Below are 19900 nucleotides of genomic sequence, written 5' to 3' on the forward strand. Positions count from 1 at the left end.
AACTATTAAGTTAGAAAAACCTATTTTTAATCTTAATTCTTTAATTACTTAAAAGCTTAAATATTAAAGATCCTATTATAACTCCTTAAGCTATATTTTATTTATTATTCTATATATAGCCTAACTATAATAGTAATCAAAGACCTTGTAAACCTAGCCCGCCTGATCTAGCCAGACCGCCTGCCCTGCCTGCCCCTGCTGCACCAACTCTACTAACCCGCCAGCCCGCACCTTGACAATACACTGATATATATCTCTACTACATCCTCACTCATACACTTCACTAGAGCTCATTTGGTTCATTGATTTCGACACAGCCATCCTGCACCTTGACAATGGACGAGATCTGCGGGTGTATATGTAGCCGGTTCTTGGCTTAAAAGGCGGGGCTTCGCTCTTGCTTCTCGTCCGGCTCTGCTTCTTGGCCTTTCCCTTTCAACCCTCGCTTCTCACGAATAGGACACAATGACATCCACGGCCGTGCAAGACCAAGTAGACGATGTAGAGTCGTTTTTTGACCCGGCCGTATGTGCTGCGCTCTACAACCGTATCATTCACATCGGCTTCGAGGGGAGCCAATGTGGCCAACGAGGTGACCGTCTCGCCAAGAACTGGTTTCACGCCTGGCGGAATGATCCACACGTGCACAAATGTCGTGAGACTTTCCCAGAGATCCTCACCTCCTTCCTGGAGCAAATCGAGGTAATCATTGATCAAGATGGTCATCCAAAACACCATGCCTTCGTGCAGCACCTTCAAGTGGTCTCCTCCCCGACACGGACGCTGGCTCTGGGACCGGGCTCGAGCTGGATGGAAATCGATGACTGCATTCTTCTCTTTCGAAATAATCTTTACTGTTTGACCGACTGTCCAGGGGTACTGATGGACCTGTCGGACCTAATGGTCTGCTATCTCCCCTCAATCTATGATTTTAACCCTGACAATCCGGAAGCGTCGTCTTGGTATCCGCTTCGAGTGCTTCTTGAACGACTGAATGCCATTATCGAGGTGGGAAAGTACCGCCCTGTCCCCTATGGCAGTGCGCAAGACGGCTATAAACCTTTAAGTCCTGATATTCTATGTTGGGAAGTCGTGCCCTGGACAGATCCTTTTCTGAAACAAACCCTGGATGCTTATAACGCTCTTGTCGAAGCAATAACCGCACGTCTTCCATTTCCGACTGAGGACCAGCGACCACCTCTAGCGACAGACGAATTCCTCAGCGCAGAAGTCAAAGGATTTCCGCGCGCCTTTCTCCTCTCCGCCTCTAAGCCCTCCTTCCAATTCATTGCGCCGGGGTTGACGATATATGATGTGAATCAACCACCGCCGCTCCCGAGAGCCGATTCCACAACGAACGATTATGACGCGCCCTCCATGCATTATACAGAAGCATTCCACGACCCGTTAATCCTCTTCCCGGCCGTGGGGTATATCAAGGAGGGGGCCGGGCTCTGGATTTGTCCTGATGAAGGATGGGCTGATACGGCCAGACTGGTCCTACCATATGTATTATCGTCCTATCCAGACCATACAGGAGAGCAGGTCACCCGGCCATCTGCAACTCAGTTGTGGCAGCAAGGGGAATGTCCATTCTATGTGGACCACTCGACTCGGTTAGGCACGATGTTAAACCAGTGGCGCGTACTAGTCGAGGAAGGGATGTGGACGGTCGGGGCGAACGGGGTGGAGGGTGGAGTGGAGTTTTATCGTCAGGCTGAGGATGTTGATAAGGCGGGCTGGTTCTGTTTAATGGATGACTGTTTTGATCTCAGTGAGATTGCCTTTCGTTATTAAAGGCCCTGTCTCTTCGGAATGCATCACATGGTTTGGTGTGGTACGAGCGCGGGCTTTGCGGTCCCGAATGTCAACTTTCCCCCCCAGGGATCTAGGATAGGGCTCGATATCACCGGTCAGCTGGCTGCGACTCACAGTGGTTCCGGGAGGGTGAGCTGCGTTCCAATTTATGGCACAACATATGTTTCGGTTGAATGCTGAAACTGCTGCAGAGTTCATTAGTGGTTCTTGGGCTTTGTGAGAGAATGCCGAGCCGCCTTCTAAACTTGGGGTAGTGGTGTTACCATCAGCAGGCTGCGTACGCTGTATGCTTTGTTATTTCTGGCAGGGTAAGCCTGTGTAACAAATGCCACTTGATTTCTACATGAATATGGTCAACACCTGGTCACTCTTCGAGTCAAACTCATAGAATAGGGCTTTTTTTGCTCGCGGAACTTAGAGTCTCCCCTATCGGTATGAAGGCCACTCGGCACCGGGTCCCCGTGCCTATTCTTGGAAATCCACTACTCAACTACAAGAGAGATGGATGAGAACAATTTAGTAGGTACTAGAAATTTCTTAGCTTATGACTCATATCCATTGCATCATCTTAGTGGCTGCACTACAAAGTAAATGTCAGCACTTGTCAGCACTTGATGGTTATTCCGAAGCACCGAGTACCCATACCGGATTCCGGCGTGGGGGCCGAATTCGTATAACATATGTCAATTCGGCGGAGAGTCCTCTGATCAATCGAAAACTTGGATGTGTGTCCCAAATGATACGTTAATATGATAAGGCTATGTGAATAGGCTTAGTGAGGTGGGGATCATTAGTATTGCTCGCGACTCTAGACTGGTAAATTTAAACCCCCTGTGCGTCCCCCTGACCACAGACCGAAATCCATTCCCTCGCAAACCCTTCATCTCACTTATTCCAATCGACAGAAGGCATTACCATGGCACCCACCAAGCTCCTCCTGACCGGGGCAACAGGCTACATGTAAGTAGAATTACTGCTCATGAATTAAATATGGGTTCTCGTCTAACCTAGTTTAGCGGAGGTACTGTCCTTACGCAGCTACTGGATTCGGCTTCTCCCGAGATCAAAAAATTGGCCATCTCAGTCCTGATTCGGAAGAAGGATCAGGCCGCCATCTATGCTTCCAAAGGCGTGACTCCTCTCATTTTCAATGGGTTGGAAGCGACAGAAGATCTCCGGGATATAGCTAGTGGCCATGACATCATCATTCACGCCGCGGACTCAACGAGCCCTGCAGCAGTCGAGGCTTTGATTCTGGGGCTTGCATCTAGCCAGGAAGTTAGCAAACCCAAATATCTTCTTCATGTCAGCGGAACATCTAGCCTAGGCGACAGGCCGATCACAAAACAGATCCAGGAGCCGACAGTATTCTCGGACAAAGAGGACATATATAGCTACCTCAAGGAAAGAGAAGCTATTGATCCTTATCCTCAGCGCGCCACCGATATTAAGACCGTTGAGGTCGGAGAGCGTGCTGGTATCAACACCCTGGTTGTGAAAGCCCCCCTTATTTATGGTAGGGGCACGGGGTTGTTCAATCGCAAGTCCTTTCACATTCCTGCTCTTATTCAAGGTGCTGTCGCAGCTGGAAATGCCGAACATATTGGCGAAGGAACTGGGGTGTGGGATTATGTTCACGTTGTTGATCTCGCTGGGCTTTTTGAACTTCTTGTAGTCCACATCTTGAGGGGGGGAGGTCTTTCCACTGGACGGACAGGTATTTACTTTGCTGAAACCCAGAGGCATTCCTGGAAGGATTTGGCAGACGCCATAGCGAAGGCTGGTTACAGCCTTGGGCGCCTGACCTCGCCTGTGTCAAAGTCAATTAGTCTACAGGAAGCAGCCGACAAATATACTGGCGGAGATGAGAGTTTAGCCGAGGTTGGGCTGGCATCGAAGTATGAACCCCCCATCAAGTTATTTGTCACACGGGCTGATGCGTTTTTCCTTAGCTCTCTGACATCCGCTCAACTGGGTCGAGAACTTGGTTGGAAACCAGAGGTTGGGATTGAGCTTCAGCAGGCTGTTCTGGATGATTTTACCCTCCTGTTTGGCCACTCATAGTGGAATGAAGGCCGGCTTGGATCCTGCTTCTTGATTTTTACCTCCCGCCAGGTGAGAAGAAGGACCAATATGCTTGTTGAGCACGAACACTCCGAGAGATAATTACATTGTGTGGTTAGAATTTGAGTCGAAGAAAAAGGTGGTCTGTAGTGTATTAGGTTTCAAATTGTCATGATCGGGCATTTCCTTAACTTCATATCGGCAATCGTTTGTCACTATCGGAATGTCCCTCCCATTCAATGAAGGAATAATAATGGAATATACTTTGCCATACAACTTCCTTCAATTCCATGAAGCTAGCCACATAGTCTTACCCGCCTTGCAAATCTTGTGTTAGCAGCAGCACTATTTAGAAATACACAATCGTTACCGAATCAATAACCTAAAAATGTTGGGACTAGAGATTTGATGGTCCGGCTAATTTGAGTGGAGTCCAACTCGCTGAACCCACAACACGGAATGATTCTAAATTCATAATCACCAAGACCAAGACCCATGCACATAAAAGCACTATAAATTTATTATGGAAAATCTAGCTCCTTGTTTCATTATCCGTAAACGTGATAATAAAATTCGCCAATAAAAAGGGCTGCTCCATCTCCAGACTCCTTGTCTATTTATACTTCAATAATTGCATTTCTTCAAGTACTGCTTTTTCTTTGTATACCTTCTGTGAAAGGCCGAGCATTACCAAGGTATATCAAATCATTACGGGATCTGCCAGTAGTATTCATCGCTCGGGTATCTCCAAAAAGACTATATAAAGGCATCGAGTCCGTCCTGAAAACATCCATTCGATATCATCACCATCATCACCATCATCTACACAATTCACTTGCAAAACCTACCATAGGCTTAGTTATTCTGAATTAGCAGCTAGACTCCAAAAAGGTTGGGCTCTTGAAAGGCTAGACTTTCACAAAAGATTGGACACAGACTATTCTACATTCCTACCACGATGTCTTATGGAATTGCTGTCTCGAAGAGTGAGGAGGAGGTCATCGTCCGCACCCCTGGTGGCATTGGTGGGGTGAAGGACTACTTGGAAGACCTGATGGACCTGGACTATGCCTTTTTGGAATGTGTTGGTCATCCCAAGCGATATGTATTGCGAACTCTGGTATTCCATGATGAGAATAAACTTGTCTTCGTGGATGGCGCTTTTCTCATCCCGTTGATCGAATCGGGTGCTATCAAAAGCCGTCAGCAAATGAGCGATGCATTCATGCGCCACGCCTCGAAATTGGCCGAATCAGGCGGTCCTGCTCAGAAGGAGAACTTCGAGATCGGTCAGGAGGCCCTCGCATATGCATACTACGCTTTGACTCAGAATGCGATCGATTGGAAGGATCAGAAGATTTCTGACGACCGGTTTCATTATGTGCTGCAGTGGCTTCATATTGCGGATGAGTTCCTCGACTCGTTGGCATGGCGTCACTCCGAGGATGTTCCTGGGATTGAGGCGGAGCTGCGTACTCGTCATGCAAATTTCCTGGAGATGATGAAGGAGGACTACGGTGTTATGTCGGGCGAATTCCCTACCAAGAAGGTGATGACGCTTGTCCACAGTGGGGAGCAGTATAAAGAAGCCCTCTCCCAGTGGGCCTCGATTGAGATGATGTGAGAGGCATAGGTAGTAACTGCGCTGGTGTTCTGCCTGTAGCAATTTCCATTGCTTGTGTCTTTTGGGTAGGCGTTACGGTGTCTAGTTCTCATTGCTAACCTGTGTATACACGTTTAAACCCCCCAAAAAAGAACGGGGGGAGGGGAAGGGAGAGTGAAAAAGGATGGAGGAAAGAAAAAAAAAGAAGCGAGAGAGAAGAAAGTGGTTTCATTCATTGAATATTTTTTTTATTGTTGTTTTATTCTTTTTGTTTCTATTGTGTTTGAATATCAAATACATAGTCATCATGCTGATCTAAGTCGTGTAGAAACTAGTAGAAAAAGATCTCCACTCGTTCAAATGAAGTATGAAGTCTAGAAAGGCAAGCAAGAATCTCGACCGTTTTTTACCTGGCCACTAATTTGAGTAAGTTATATGTTAGACTGTCCCAAACCTTAGGTGAGTTATCGTCCTTATCATGCATTCCCAAAACTCTCACTTGGTAAACTCAAACAACGTCTGATGATGCGATATGAACGCATTCTATAGTCTGACAATGTCAGCATAGTGCTATTTGGGGTGTATTCGTCGGCTACAATGCAATTGTCGAGGACAACCAGACAGCTTAAACATGATCTACCTAATTATACAGAATCAAACTGTTGTTACTAGTAGTGGGAGGAAGACATGGGGAGGAAGTCACACGATGAAAAGGGTGGGCAGGTGTGAACAAACAATGTGGAATAAATTGAGTACGTCAGGCCGTAGGCTTCATAAAAAGAGCCTTTCCAGTTGTATATGTCGTTATGGACATTTAGTCCAATTGGGGCATTCATGAGACGCTTTGTGTTGAGCCTGTTGTCAGGATACGAGACCCCAGCCACCCGGGACTCTTCTGGCTCAACCTATGTATGCAGAACTCATTCGTGCGTTATCAGCAGCTATTGCTGATGCCATCCTATAAAAGATAACAGTAATCATTTACTGCCATTCTGTCTTTCTCAGAAAAGCACCCGCATAATACCTCGCAATAGGTATATCGTACAAATTGCAAATGTAGACTGGTGCTACAAGATACTGATTGGCGGAAGAATAGAATGCGTTGCCCGCTGTGGATTGGCAACAAATATAGAAATTGCATATCAGGTATATACTAATAACCACATACCAGGGCTGTCACGCAGCCCAACGCGAGTGAGAGTCTAATGCAGGTCGACCATTACGTAGACGGAAGATCCAAGATTAGAACTTTGGCCCGTTCTTTGAGATGCTTTATGTACCCCCAGGTCGGCCCGCGCACCGCCTGCTCGTCGAAAGAAGGCAGGACATACATGGAACGGCCGGCCGGTGTCTCTTTCCCTTCCCAGTGGTCCTGCAGAGCACCGAGGGCATCTCGCAGCAGGCTCGATTCTTCGTCATCCGTACGAGTCGAATGGTTGGAGAAGAGCAGCAAGAGGAAGTGATCGCGCATCAGGTGCTCATTGAAGGCCGTGAAGATTTTGTATTTCTCTTGAAGGCCCAGGGTGGCACGGGAGGCGGCGATCCAGTCGCGGCGGGACTTCACGGCGTCCTTCTCGAAAGGGCCGATGAAAACGTAGTGAAAGGGCATTTTCATTCAGCGAGGCCTCTTAGTTACAGGTTGAGGAATGAGTACGTGCAGCCGAATTAGGTCATGCCGTCGAATGGTACTTATATAGATTGACATGATGAGGCCTTTCATTGTTTGTGAAAGGCAGTTTCCATGACATTCTTTATGATGGCACGGGTGTGTTACCTGGGAAAGAAAACCCTCCGTTACGAGAGAACAATTAATGGGGCTGTCTTCTGACTTTGGCTTTGTTGTTGGCAGACTGGGAAAACAAAGAGTACCATGTGTCTGGGAAGGCCAATGTATTTGTTCTCCAGATGAGCAATAGAACCCTTGCACATTGGGGGTATGAAGGTGAGCCATGGCCTCACCAATTCAATCAAGAATGCTTCATCCAATCTCTGATGCAGGAGTTTATGAAACGTTTGAATGTACATACGTTAAGACAAAACTATAGCGGAGCCCCCGTGGATTGAGGAACACTTGAGATGTGAACCAGAGAGACAGTATTCTACCTGTTTTTGGGCTTAGACCCCAGCATGGCATTCTTGACGGCACGCCTCATCCAGGAATTCTGTGCATCAATGGTCCCTAAATGTACGAGGGAGCCACCGAATTAATGCGGATGCCCATGTAGGCGTTTTCCAGGGAGCGTATTGCATGATTTGTAGGAAGGATTCGGGGTTGGCCGGACGACGACCCACCGAGGCGATCTGCTGCGACATCGTTGGGCCACCGTTTGGCCCCCAAAAGACGACGCCCATTACGCCGTCCCGGTGGAAGCCGCCGGCGTCCGATCTTCAGCTACTTGACCGCCATGCCCGGCTAGAGATCTGTCTTGCACCGATCGGTCAACAAGATCTTTTCCCTCAACATGCCATGGACAGCAGCCGAGCCCTCGCCGAACACCGTCAGCCGGCCCCTGGGCCCCAACGAGGTGTTCATCAAGCTGGTCAGTGATCCCGGCCATCCGCTGGGTCGCGAACACTGGGCTGTCAACTACACGGCCACCGTCCATCCTCGCGGCGCATTCGCGGCCTTGACGGGCCCGCGCGACCTGCTCCCCCGGCTGATCCGCCACAGTTGGCTGCATCTGCGCTTCCAGCACCCCAGTCTGGCCGCCCACCCGGATGCCTCCAACTCCCAGCTGGTCTACACCGTGCCCGGCTCGGCAGAGGCCCTGAGCGAATGGGCATCCGAGACCTTTCTCGTGGTGGCCGAGGCCAAGTGCGCCGACGAGGTGATCCCCACCATTGCACCCGCTCCGGACGCCCGGCTTTACTACATTCCCCGGTCGGGGGAACTCCTGCTGCACAGCGCACATTGGCGCATGGACGGAGTCGGCGGTCTGCTCCTCCTGGGTCAGCTGGTGGATCTGATGGTCTCCCATGCCGACTCCCTCCTGTCCCGGAACCTCCCAGATCCGTTCGATTCCTTCCCTTGGGGGTCGGAGGTCGCAAGACTGTCGCCGCCGGTCGAAGAGGCCGGGAACATGCCTCTCGCCGCCAGCGACGAGCAGAAGGCCGTCGCCCACGGGGCCGTGGGCACCTTCGCCCGAGCGGCGGGAGCCCTCGGGGTGCCCTATACCGGGGATGCCTCGACCGTTCCCGCCGGCACGCTGGCTGTCGAGCTCACGTTCTCGCCCGCCACCACGTCCGCCGCCGTGTCCGCCGCCAAGGCCCGCGGCGTGGGCATCACGGCGGCCCTACACGCCAGTCTGGCCGCGGCCAACTTCCGGCGCGCCATCACCGAGCACCGCGGCCGCCACTACACCAGCACCATCAAGCAGTCGCTGCGGCCGTATCTCCCGGAGCCCTACTCGACCCCCGCGGCGGCGGCCGGGTTGTTTACCTCCGGCTGGTTGGCGCGAGTCGACCCCTCCGGCACCTGGCAGGAGAACGCCCGCATGTATCACGCGGAGTATCAGAAGGGCATCAGCCCCGAGTACCTGCAGGCGCACCGCGAATATGCGTCCACTCTGGTCGACGTGATTCGAAAGCTGCCGACGCCGGCGGAACCGCCCAGCGACGTCGATATCAGCAGCATGGGCGTCCTAGAAAAATATTTGCAGCGTGAGTACGGGACCCCGGAGCGGGGGTTTGGCATCGCGCATGCCGGCGTGGGCGTGGAGATGCTTTCGCGCCAGGGCGTGGTCTTTGTGTGGACGTTCCGTGATCAGCTCACGCTGCGGCTGGTGTATAACGAGGCCTTTCATACTCCGCAGCAGATGAGGGAGTTTCTTCTCGACGTGCAGGCGGACTTGTTAAAGGAATTGGAAGTCACGCAATAGCCACTGCTGCTTGGAAGGATGGTGTTTAGAGTATTTTGACACATGGGCGTCCTGAGGAATACAATTCTATCACAGAATGGATGGAGTGCTCGTATAGAACTGGAAGATGTACATCGTCGACATTAGGGGCTCCTGGGATGGCGAGAGCAGTCTCGATGGGCGGCCTGACAAATCGGGCGGCGGATGATTCAGCGCCTGACGTCACCTGCCGGGGATGCCTGAACGGCCCAAAGAGGCAGGCGAGTCCGGCGGCCGCTGAGTCAGGCGCCTGGACCGCGGACGCTTTGAAATGCGATGCCTGAGGACGGCCATTGGTCATCGGTCTGGACTGGAACTTGGTCTGGCTAACCTTGTCTGAGTAACGCGGAGGAACTTTGCGTTGCCACTGTCCCTGCAGGTCCGGTATAAATCCTCGCCCTTGGGTCGGTCTGGTCAGTGGGTTTGTGCAATCTGTGCATTGCCTCACTGTTCCTTGGGTCGACCGACTGTTTGACTGTTTGACTGTTTGACTGTTTGACTCTGTGACTGCCGGAGTGCCGGAGTGCCTGACTGCCTGACTGCCTCATTCGGCAGGCCCCCCATTACCCCGCCTGCACCCCGCATCGCGCCGGCGTGCCTGATTCGCCAGGCCGCCCACTGCCCGTGGCCCAAGCTGGACAGCTCCTGACGCTTCGCTGCGCTGGAGAACCTCTGATTCCCGCGGGTTTCGCAATCCCTTTCCCGTCATTCGCTGCCTATAAAACTGCCGAGTGCCTCTGCTTCTTGCTTTCCCTTCTCTCCGTCTCCCGTCTCTCTCTCTTCCCAGGGAACCTGTCCCCCGTTTCTCTTCCCTTCCCCTTCCCTCGCAGATATCCTCCGACACTTCATCATGAGCGAGTGTCCGTTTCACAACGGCCAGAAATCCTCCAATGTCGCCGGCGGTGGCACCAGAAACGTCGACTGGTGGCCCGGCCAGCTGCGTCTGAGCATTCTGCGCCAGCACGCCGACGCCAGCAACCCCCAGGGCAAGGACTTTGAATATGCCGCCGCCTTCAAGAGCCTGGACTACGACGCCCTGAAGAAGGACCTGCACCACCTCATGACCGACTCGCAGGACTGGTGGCCCGCCGATTTCGGTCACTACGGCGGCCTGTTCATCCGCATGGCCTGGCACAGCGCCGGCACCTACCGCGTCTTCGACGGTCGCGGCGGCGGCGGGCAGGGCCAGCAGCGCTTCGCGCCCCTGAACAGCTGGCCCGACAACGCCAGTCTCGACAAGGCCCGTCGCCTGCTGTGGCCCATCAAGCAGAAGTACGGCAACAAGATCTCCTGGGCCGACCTGCTGCTGCTGACCGGCAACGTCGCCCTCGAGTCCATGGGCTTCCAGCCCTTCGGCTTCGCTGGCGGCCGGCCCGACACCTGGGAGGCCGACGAGGCCGCCTACTGGGGTGGCGAGCAGTCCTGGTTCCCCCAGGGCAACGACGTGCGCTACGCCGCCCAGACCGACGCCGAGAAGAAGCAGCAGGGCGACATCCGCACCCGCAACCTCGAGGACCCCCTGGCCGCCGTGCACATGGGCCTGATCTACGTGAACCCCGAGGGCCCCGACGGCAACCCCGATCCCGTCGCGGCTGCCCGGGACATCCGCGTGACCTTCGGTCGCATGGCCATGAACGACGAGGAGACCGTGGCCCTGATCGCCGGTGGACACACCTTTGGCAAGACGCACGGCGCCGGGCCCGCCGACAAGATCGGCCCCGAGCCCGAGGCCGCCGACCTGCACCAGCAGGGGCTGGGCTGGAGCAACGGATACCTGTCCGGTCGCGGCACCGACAGCATCACCAGCGGCCTGGAGGTCACTTGGACCAAGACGCCCACGCGCTGGAGTCTCGGCTTCCTCGAGTACCTGTTCAAGTTCGAGTGGGAGCTGACCAAGAGTCCCGCCGGCGCCAACCAGTGGACCGCCAAGAACGCCCCCGAGATCATCCCCGACGCCTACGACGCCAACAAGAAGCAGCAGCCGCGCATGCTGACCACCGATCTGGCGCTGCGCTTCGATCCCGCCTACGAGAAGATCGCCCGTCGCTTCCTGCAGAAGCCCGACGAGTTCGCCGACGCCTTCTCCCGCGCCTGGTTCAAGCTGCTGCATCGCGACATGGGTCCCCGCGCGCGCTGGCTGGGGCCCGAGGTGCCCAAGGAGACGCTCCTCTGGGAGGACCCCGTGCCGGCGGTCGACCATCCCTTGATCGACAACGAGGACGCCCTGGCGCTGAAGAAGGAGATTCTGGCCTCCGGCGTCGAGCCGACCAAGTTCATCACCACCGCCTGGGCGTCCGCCTCGACCTTCCGCGGCAGTGACAAGCGCGGCGGTGCCAACGGCGCGCGCATTCGCCTGGCGCCCCAGAAGGACTGGGAGGTGAACAACCCGCCGCGCCTGCAGGAGGTGCTGCGCGTGCTGGAGCGCATCCAGCGCGATTTCAACGGCGCCCAGACGGGCGCCAAGCGCGTCTCGCTGGCCGATCTGATCGTGCTGGCCGGCTGCGCCGCCGTCGAGCGCGCGGCGGGCCACCCCGTGCCCTTCACGCCCGGGCGCACCGACGCCAGCCAGGAGCAGACCGACGTCGAGCAGTTCGAGTACCTGCGGCCGCTGGCGGACGGCTTCCGCAACTACGGCGGCTCGACGCCGCGCGTGCGTGCCGAGCAGTATCTCGTCGACCGCGCCCAGTTGCTGCAGCTGACGCCGCCCGAGATGACGGTGCTCGTGGGCGGCCTGCGCGTGCTGGACGCCAACTACGACGGCTCCGACACCGGTGTTTTGACGCAGCGCCCCGGCCAGCTGACCAACGACTTCTTCGTCAACCTGCTGGACATGAACACCGTCTGGCAGCCGACCGGCGCCGACCACGAGCGCTTCGAGGGCGTCGACCGCAAGACGGGCGCCAAGAAGTGGACGGGCAGCCGTGTGGACCTGGTCTTCGGCTCGCATGCCGAGCTGCGCGCGTTGGCCGAGCTGTACGGCAGCGCCGACGGCCAGGCCAAGTTCGTCAAGGACTTCGTCGCCGCCTGGGACAAGGTCATGCAGCTGGACCGCTTTGACTTGGTCTACTCGGCCATTCCGACGCGTCCGCGCCTGTAGTCGGTGCTAGCTCGCATTGCGGTTCAGTTTTCCACGGCGAATATTCTGCTTCCTATCTTGTGTATCTTTCATGAGTTTATGAGTAAAATTGTCTAGTCGAATCAAGTTTTCGGTATTTTCGTGCAGCAGAGTTTGTGACATAGGCTGTGGACGGTCCGTAGCAGCTGCCCGTCGAAGGGTACGAATTGGTGGTCGTTATTATGTAGTACGGAGAAGCCTTCTGAGTCAGGGGAAAACCTTGACCGTACAGTGCATCTCTTTTTCTTTTCTTCTCCTCTCTTTTTTCTTCCCAAGTTGTGACCCGCATCAATCTATCGCGACCCGTAAAGGTCAGTCGGAACTCTTCTCATCGCACGTCTGTCCGGTGACTCAAGGTCACCAACCTTCGAGGAGACATAGAAAGAAAAATGAAGAGGGGAACATGAAGATGGAAGCAGGGAGCAAAGGAGGTCCGCATGCAAATCAAATTCATCTCCTGAGTACTAACATCAATCAGGGAGTTAGAAGCCACATCTTGCTAACCCGACCAAAAGCGCTGGCTGGTTAAAGGCTCGTCCTTGTAACAACCATTTACGTTCGCCAAAGTATAAGGCCTTTAGTAAAGATGCCTTCATATTCGATGAACGCCGTATCCCCTCTTGTTGATCAACCCCAAGGCCGGCTTGAAATTTCCATCACTACAACAATGAAGCAAGGTTGTCCTAGCGCCGTCGGACTAGGATGGCCGCAGTCGAGTTCGCGCTCATGGCAATGCCGTTTTTCACCGGCGGTGGACGCACATTATCCATCAATTTGATGTCATACTTTAACAGGATGTGGCACAGGGCGATCTTGATCTCCGTCACCACGAGGTTCCTCCCGGGGCACGCATGCTTCCCGAGTCCCCAGGCGAGGTGTTCGGGCGACGGCGTGTTGACCTGCGCATGCGTCTCCTTTCCCGCCGTTTGACGTAACTTCATCGATCGGTAGGCATCAAACGTGGCGGGGTTGGGATACACGTCGGGGTTGAATCTGCGGTCCGCCGACACGATGATGTATGAATCCCTCGGGATGCGTGTTCCATCGGACAGAACGATCGCGTCGGTTCGGTGGAGATCCGTTGCATTACCGCTAAAGGGTCTTGTCAGACATGGCGTCGGAAAAGCAAGGGGTTGAGAGGATGGATGAGAGAATTGGGGGAGCTCACCCGCCAGCGACGGTTTCAGACGCTGAGACTCCTTCAGGGTGCTGTCCATGAGCTGAAGATCATGCAAGGCCGAGACCGTCAGCCCTTTCTGTTCGACGACCGAGCGGACCTCGTCTCGCAAGGCAAGAATCAGATCGTCGCGTCCGCAGAGATCATACAGCACCTGGGTCAGCATATCTGCGGTGGAGTGCAGACTGACCGTCGCCATGCCGATCTGTGCCATGACAGCAGGGTCGTAGGGGCGGCCCCGAGCGCATTCCTCCATCCATTCTAGGGCATCATCGTGAGGCGCCGGGACGCCAGTCTCTCGGCGCACGCTTCGCTGTCGAAGGATCGGCTCCATGAGGGCCCGGGCCTCGCGCAGCTGACCCCGGATCTTGCGACAGCTCGGCGATATCCAAGCGATCACGGGGCGGAACACTTTCGGCCAGCGGTGCAGCTCGTCGGCGGCAACGAACGAGTCAATCGAGTACTACTCGACGACGCGCAGCCAGCGGGCATCGCCGTGGAGGGACTCGGGTCAGAAAGCGACTGAGAGCAGGCGGACCACGATGGCCAAGGCGCTGGGCTTCAGCACCACCCGGTGCCATTCTATCATCCCGTCACGCTTGCCGGATCTCGTGTCTTTCCGAGTATTGAAGAGGGGGGTTGACATACCGGCAGCGTCCGTCCATTCGCGCCGTTAAATGCTCGCTGCCTCCTTGGAGGCCGGATGGATCAAGTTCCCTGGCAGCAAGTCAACCCAACGCTCCGGTCCATCGTCCCCGATATGTTCGCCACGGGCCGGGAGGTTGGCGACTCACCGAGAGGCTGCATCAGCCTGGTGCGAATGGTCTCCGGAAAGAGTCGATCCGGCGCGGAGACCTGACGCCAGGGTTCAAATCCCGCGAGATGGGCATGGAGACGCTCCGCCATGAAGCGGCCGACGCTGAGGGCCGAGCTGTTTCGGATTTCTTTGGCGAACTCGGGAGCCAGCACGATCAGGCAGCCGTCGTCCGTCATCATGCGAAACACCTTCGACTGTGCCGGCGTCTGTCAGTTCCACGGCAGGCCCCGCGACAGGAAACGAGGGCCATTGGTTGCACTTGCCTTGCCGAGACCCTTCGTGATGAAACCCGACATGTCAGCCAGACATCGCTGTCGGGCCTTGGTGTATCCCAGCTCGAATGGCTGCCGCGAATTGACCAGGGGAATTGATGAGCCGGCTATGCCATGCGGCCTCAGCAGTGGCGCCGTCACGGCGACAAGCACGACCAGAGCCAGCGATTCAGAAACCAGCCACATCGTTTATGTATCCCTCAGGGCCGGGGAGCTTCTAGGGATTTCTGAGGGCTCGGCTGCATCGACCAACTTATAGGTCTGGCTCGGTCTATCCATGCATTGTGGCCCCTTGGGTCAAAAAAAAAAAATATGAACGACGGGAAGTTGCGGTGAGTGGGCTTGGTGACGTGAACACCGTTTGTCTATGATTTAGTTCCGGCAAGGGCCTGAGTAGCAACCCTTGCATTTGACAATGGCTTTTGAGCTGACGGTGGTTCCCCCTGCAAGGATCGGGTTTGCTGTCGGGGCCAGAACCCACGGGGGGGGCTTTGCATGTACCTAGTACGGAAGACATAGCAGCACATGGTCGACGAATGGGATAACTGACGGGGTTACAGGCGCTGATGCTGAAGAAACCTGTCTACGTGCGAGATCTGACCATGGAATTGGGGGGTATTTGGTCTCGTCAGGGAACCTCAAGCTGCACGATGCTCGGAGAATGAATATATGTCTTAAATACAGTAATAACACAGAACAGAGCCCGGGGTACTAAAAGTAACAAGGCAACTCCAAGATAAAACAAAAGGAAAAGAAACAGAAAAGCAGGAACAAAAGCCAAGAAACAGACCTGAAATGCCACCTGCCAAACGCCAAACGCCAAACGCCGGATGAGATGCACTGTAATCCTCCAGAGTGCAGAATATTCATCAAGGAGCATACATACCCATTATATATTTCTACATATTAGAGTAGTGTCCATAGATATGCACAAAGTCTTTGTCAGCACCCGTGTTATGCATAGCTCAGCATGGGTACAGAATTTCTACCCGAGATCCTACCGACGCTGAGCTATGTCCCCCTTCTCTCTCTCTCTCTCTCTCTCTGTCTCTCTCTCTCTGTCTCTCCCCTAAACCACGCGCAATAGTAGCCAACAGACTTACTTCTAATTTTATTAAGCTGGGTATAACAACCCATCTATCTCCTGACTAGGATCCCTCATAATATATCTAAATACTTACTTAAATATTAACAGAAGGCGATTAGCATAATTAGTATTAAGTTAATTACTAAATCCGGAGAGAAATAAACTCAGCATGTTATTATTAACTAAAGTAAATATTAAATAAGGATATAAATAAAGAATATTAAACTGTAGTATCTTATACACTGTGTCCTGGTCTTCTAATAGCATCCTTATTTATAATAAAATATTTTAATATTAAATAATATTACTAAAGTAGGTATTACGGGGCCAGGAGATGGTATATTATATAATTTTCTTGAACTTAATTATCTTATACTTTATTACCTGCAGGTACCAGGCTTAAACTTAGTAAAGTATTTTTTTGATACTGCCACCCGCTGGTAATATTACGCGTATTAGTACCGCGTTAGTGCCGGGGTCTAATATCTCCTTAATACTAGACTGGCGCGTGTTACGACCCGTAACAACCTACTTAAATAACAGGTTACTTAATCTTATTATGCGCGCCAGAGTGATAGCTTATACTGCCTTATAAATAATAGTTAGTATAAAACAGGCCAGTCGCGGCAGGACAGCCATCTATTATTATTAGTTAATATATATTATTAGCCTCAGAGCGTTAATCTGAAGAGGGTTAATTATAGTTATAACTAATTAATATAATAGTTTGCGCCAGAACTAGAAGATAGCCGGCGTGTAATAATAATATTAATATATATATTGTCAGACGTCGAAGGTAGGCTAGGATCGAATAGGAAGGTAGTAGTCACCTGATCCTAGAGCAGTACCTTATAAAATGATAGTTCAAAGGTTTCTATTATTCGACTTTAATTGAATTGATAAGAAAGGGTGAAATTGATTAATGAATAAATGAATCAATAAGTAAATTAAATAGATGTGATCAACTTGTCAAATTGAAACAGTAAAATCAACTTGTCAGAAAGAATAAAAATATGCAGGGGATTATCTACATATTTAAAGACATTTGAAATAAATCAAACATTACAAACATAAAAGAATAAACTTTTAATTTCCAAATTAGGAAATAGTCAGGTGTTTCCTAAATAGGAAGGTAAGCTGGTCTAAAATAAAAAATTCTTCAGAAATCTGATCTTTTCAATTTTCGCTCACTTTGAGCTCAGTTTGACCTCACTTTTCCATGCAATTTGGTGGTGGAAGTGAGAGTTCAATAAAGTGAAAGTAAAGTCATAGTAAATTTCGATTGTGGGAGTAAATCAGGTGATTCCGGTGAATCATGTGATATTAGGTGACCCCATTTGATATATATATATCATAGAATATTGGCCGTACACTCAGGACACCTCCCAAATTCAAGAAGATTATGTAGTATATTATCTCTTAGTCTTACAATACCTATTTTGGCAGTATCGTCTAGCATCAAAAAAAGTATAATAAACCAGCTAATAGTGCGGGTTAAGTTAATATCTTAATTTTATAGCTCATGACTATGGCCCTCCACGAACATAATAAGAATAGCACGGTTACTAAAAATATTTAAGAAAGTATATAATAGGCATGCATGGATAATTACAGGTAACTAAGTACAAGCCTTTATTTAAATAATATTAATTAAAGTTGCTGTTATTTCATAATTAAGGGTAAATATATACTTGATTATATCTGCTAACATGTTTAATAATCTATCTATTCCTTAATATTTTATTATTACTGAGTTTATCCAAATATCTGTTTTACTAGCTATATATTTTAGAAAAGCTTGGTCCAGGGGAAGATATTATATTATATAACTAGCCTATTTTAAGCATTAGTTTATAAAAGAAATTATTAGAATTAGGATTTTACAGCCGCGTAAGGAATCTTCTAAATTAATAAAAATAATTCCCTAAGATATAGTATCTACTATAAAATAATAGGCTATTATTAAGAGATACTGTTAATAACTCTTTTAATTATATAATATATTTATTATAAATATTAGCCCCTCCTGGACATTTAAATGCGCATGAGTAGTTGTTATAATAAGGAAGATACTTACTTTATTCTTAATAATCTATTTGCGGAAAGTAAAACTCCCTTTTATATTATTAATAACTTATTAATATTATTAATCTGGTAAGAACTCTTAAAATTATACCCGCAGTATCCTATAAGTTTTAATAATTGTATAAATTGCCTCCCGAATACTAGAGGAATTAAGGAGATATTTAACCTGTAAAGTAAAGCCCTGATTAAATATATGATCTTTATAATAATTTCATTAAAAGAACAGCTATTAAATAGGGGATAAATTTACTTATTATCTTTTATCCACAGGATTAAATAAATCCAGGAGGTAATTACTGGTTAATCTCTTAATACTTTTATATTTTTAGAGATTAGTAGTAGTTAGTTAAAGGCCGGTTAACTAGTATTACAAGATAATCTATATATAAGTAATAGAGTTACCACTAATGCGAAAGAAGTTATTATATATATTAATAATATCTGGTTCCAGATATAACACTACCACCTAAATATTATAAATATAGTCTTACACCTTAGTTATAGGACTGATAATAACTTACAAGGCCCCTTAATAGGCTTATTTATGCTTTAAAAATAATCTTACTGCCTGGAGGGCTATTTAATATTAATTAATCTTATTATTTAAGTTAAGAGAGATCCGCAGGATAGGGATAAAAAGTATAAGTACTATATATAAGAGTAGCTAAAATTATAATTAGCCCTTGGTTTCGCGGGCAGCGTCAGAAAACTGTAAAAAGAATAGTAAAAAAAAATAATTTTAGCCTAGGCCTTTATACTTTTCTTTAGGCTCTGAAGTCTCTTAGATAATAAATACTATTAGCTAAAGCAGCTAGCTATTACTATTAGGGATTATATTAGCTATTATATCAGTAGTACTAAGAAAGACTTAAAGGATATAATATTCTATAGCTATAAAATCTACCCTTTGTCCTCTTAGCTTTATCTATAAATCTTTATAATCTAGATATTATAAAGTTTTATTAGGTGCCTGACTTACTAAATCTCTAATATAATATATCTGGATTCCTGAATACAGTTAACCCAAAAATTACTTAAGCTAAGGAGGATTTAATATAAAGCTGGCTGTTATTTTTTTAATATCTTTATAGTATCCTTGATTAACCTGGGGGCCTTTTATAACTAATTTACTTATAGCGCCAACGGGTAGCAGACGCTAACAGTCTTCGGGGTTTATTATCTAGAGGATACCTGTAATATAAGTCTTAATATTTACTGCCTCCGAGCTAACCTATAAAAGGCTAATAATATTATATATAAGAGTATATTTAGCCGGCCTATATATATTAATCAGGTAACAGGCTCCAGCCTACCAGCTGATAAGATCCTGTGTTATAGCTTCTTTAATTTAAACTATAATCTTTATATAAGGCACGTCCATAGGGAACAAGGTTCGTAAAATAAATGTCGTAAGACAGGCATAGTTTACTTAAAATTAGACTATAATATCTATTAAGTGATTATCATAGTTACTCTTTAAGGGCACGCAGAGGCACACACTGGTAAAAAAAGTAAGCAAGTGGTCTATAATACTAATATTAAAGGTATAACCCATAAACTAGAAAACACAAGATTAAAGACTAACAGGAAAATATAAGCTAAGGGCCAGAAATACTTAGTATACTAAGTAATACTTAAATATAAAGACTTTTGGCTACCTTGTGGACCCTGACGTGTAACTAGTATAGGCCGGGCTATTAAAATAAATATTATCTTTTATAATAGCTCTGTTGACCCTTTCATTACTATAATATAAACTTAAATTAATAATAATTATTTTTACTCCTAGTAACCCAGCGGTGCTTAATTAGTAATCTAATATTAGAACTAGAGTTACCTTTAGTTATTCACAAAGCTGTCGCGCCTGGTAAATGGGGTTACCTGGGTCTAAAAACATAAATATAGCGCCGGCCTTTAGGACGGTAAGCTAGTATATCACTATTAAACAAGTTTTATTAAAAAAAAG

The 19900-nt window shown here is 49.4% G+C and overlaps 7 protein-coding genes across 7 annotated transcripts; 5 read left to right on the plus strand and 2 right to left on the minus strand.

The window, feature by feature from the left end:
* The first annotated feature begins 201 nt into the window (after positions 1-201).
* P170DRAFT_411542 (uncharacterized protein) lies at positions 202-2180 on the plus strand. Its single transcript, XM_024846898.1, has one exon. It carries the CDS (start codon positions 466-468, stop codon positions 1795-1797), a length of 1332 nt encoding a protein of 443 aa, XP_024701638.1. The 5' UTR covers positions 202-465; the 3' UTR covers positions 1798-2180.
* Positions 2181-2734: 554 nt separating this feature from the next.
* P170DRAFT_477216 (NAD(P)-binding protein) lies at positions 2735-3882 on the plus strand (the record flags this gene model as incomplete). Its single annotated transcript, XM_024853425.1, has 2 exons — positions 2735-2778; positions 2835-3882. The coding sequence occupies 2 exons, from the start codon at positions 2735-2737 to the stop codon at positions 3880-3882; spliced, it is 1092 nt and encodes a 363-aa protein (XP_024701639.1).
* Positions 3883-4840: 958 nt separating this feature from the next.
* P170DRAFT_477217 (uncharacterized protein) lies at positions 4841-6114 on the plus strand (the record flags this gene model as incomplete). The annotated part of the gene is made up of 2 exons (XM_024853426.1): positions 4841-5502; positions 6054-6114. The coding sequence occupies 2 exons, from the start codon at positions 4841-4843 to the stop codon at positions 6112-6114; spliced, it is 723 nt and encodes a 240-aa protein (XP_024701640.1).
* Positions 6115-6704: 590 nt separating this feature from the next.
* P170DRAFT_477218 (uncharacterized protein) lies at positions 6705-7094 on the minus strand (the record flags this gene model as incomplete). The annotated part of the gene is made up of 1 exon (XM_024853427.1): positions 6705-7094. One exon carries the CDS (start codon positions 7092-7094, stop codon positions 6705-6707), a length of 390 nt encoding a protein of 129 aa, XP_024701641.1.
* An 813-nt stretch (positions 7095-7907) lies between these two features.
* P170DRAFT_438160 (uncharacterized protein) lies at positions 7908-9657 on the plus strand. Its single transcript, XM_024849525.1, has one exon. It carries the CDS (start codon positions 7948-7950, stop codon positions 9361-9363), a length of 1416 nt encoding a protein of 471 aa, XP_024701642.1. The 5' UTR covers positions 7908-7947; the 3' UTR covers positions 9364-9657.
* A 134-nt stretch (positions 9658-9791) lies between these two features.
* On the plus strand, positions 9792-12666 carry P170DRAFT_438161 (catalase/peroxidase). The gene has a single exon (XM_024849526.1). The coding sequence runs from the start codon at positions 10232-10234 to the stop codon at positions 12476-12478; it is 2247 nt and encodes a 748-aa protein (XP_024701643.1). The 5' UTR covers positions 9792-10231; the 3' UTR covers positions 12479-12666.
* A 513-nt stretch (positions 12667-13179) lies between these two features.
* P170DRAFT_448261 (cytochrome P450) lies at positions 13180-14948 on the minus strand (the record flags this gene model as incomplete). Its single annotated transcript, XM_024850952.1, has 5 exons — positions 13180-13588; positions 13676-14136; positions 14212-14288; positions 14468-14617; positions 14750-14948. The coding sequence occupies 5 exons, from the start codon at positions 14946-14948 to the stop codon at positions 13180-13182; spliced, it is 1296 nt and encodes a 431-aa protein (XP_024701644.1).
* Between the last annotated feature and the right edge of the window lie 4952 nt (positions 14949-19900).

Source organism: Aspergillus steynii (genome assembly GCF_002849105.1).
Source record: "Aspergillus steynii IBT 23096 chromosome Unknown P170scaffold_6, whole genome shotgun sequence".
In the NCBI taxonomy this organism is placed as follows: Eukaryota; Fungi; Ascomycota; class Eurotiomycetes; order Eurotiales; family Aspergillaceae; genus Aspergillus; species Aspergillus steynii.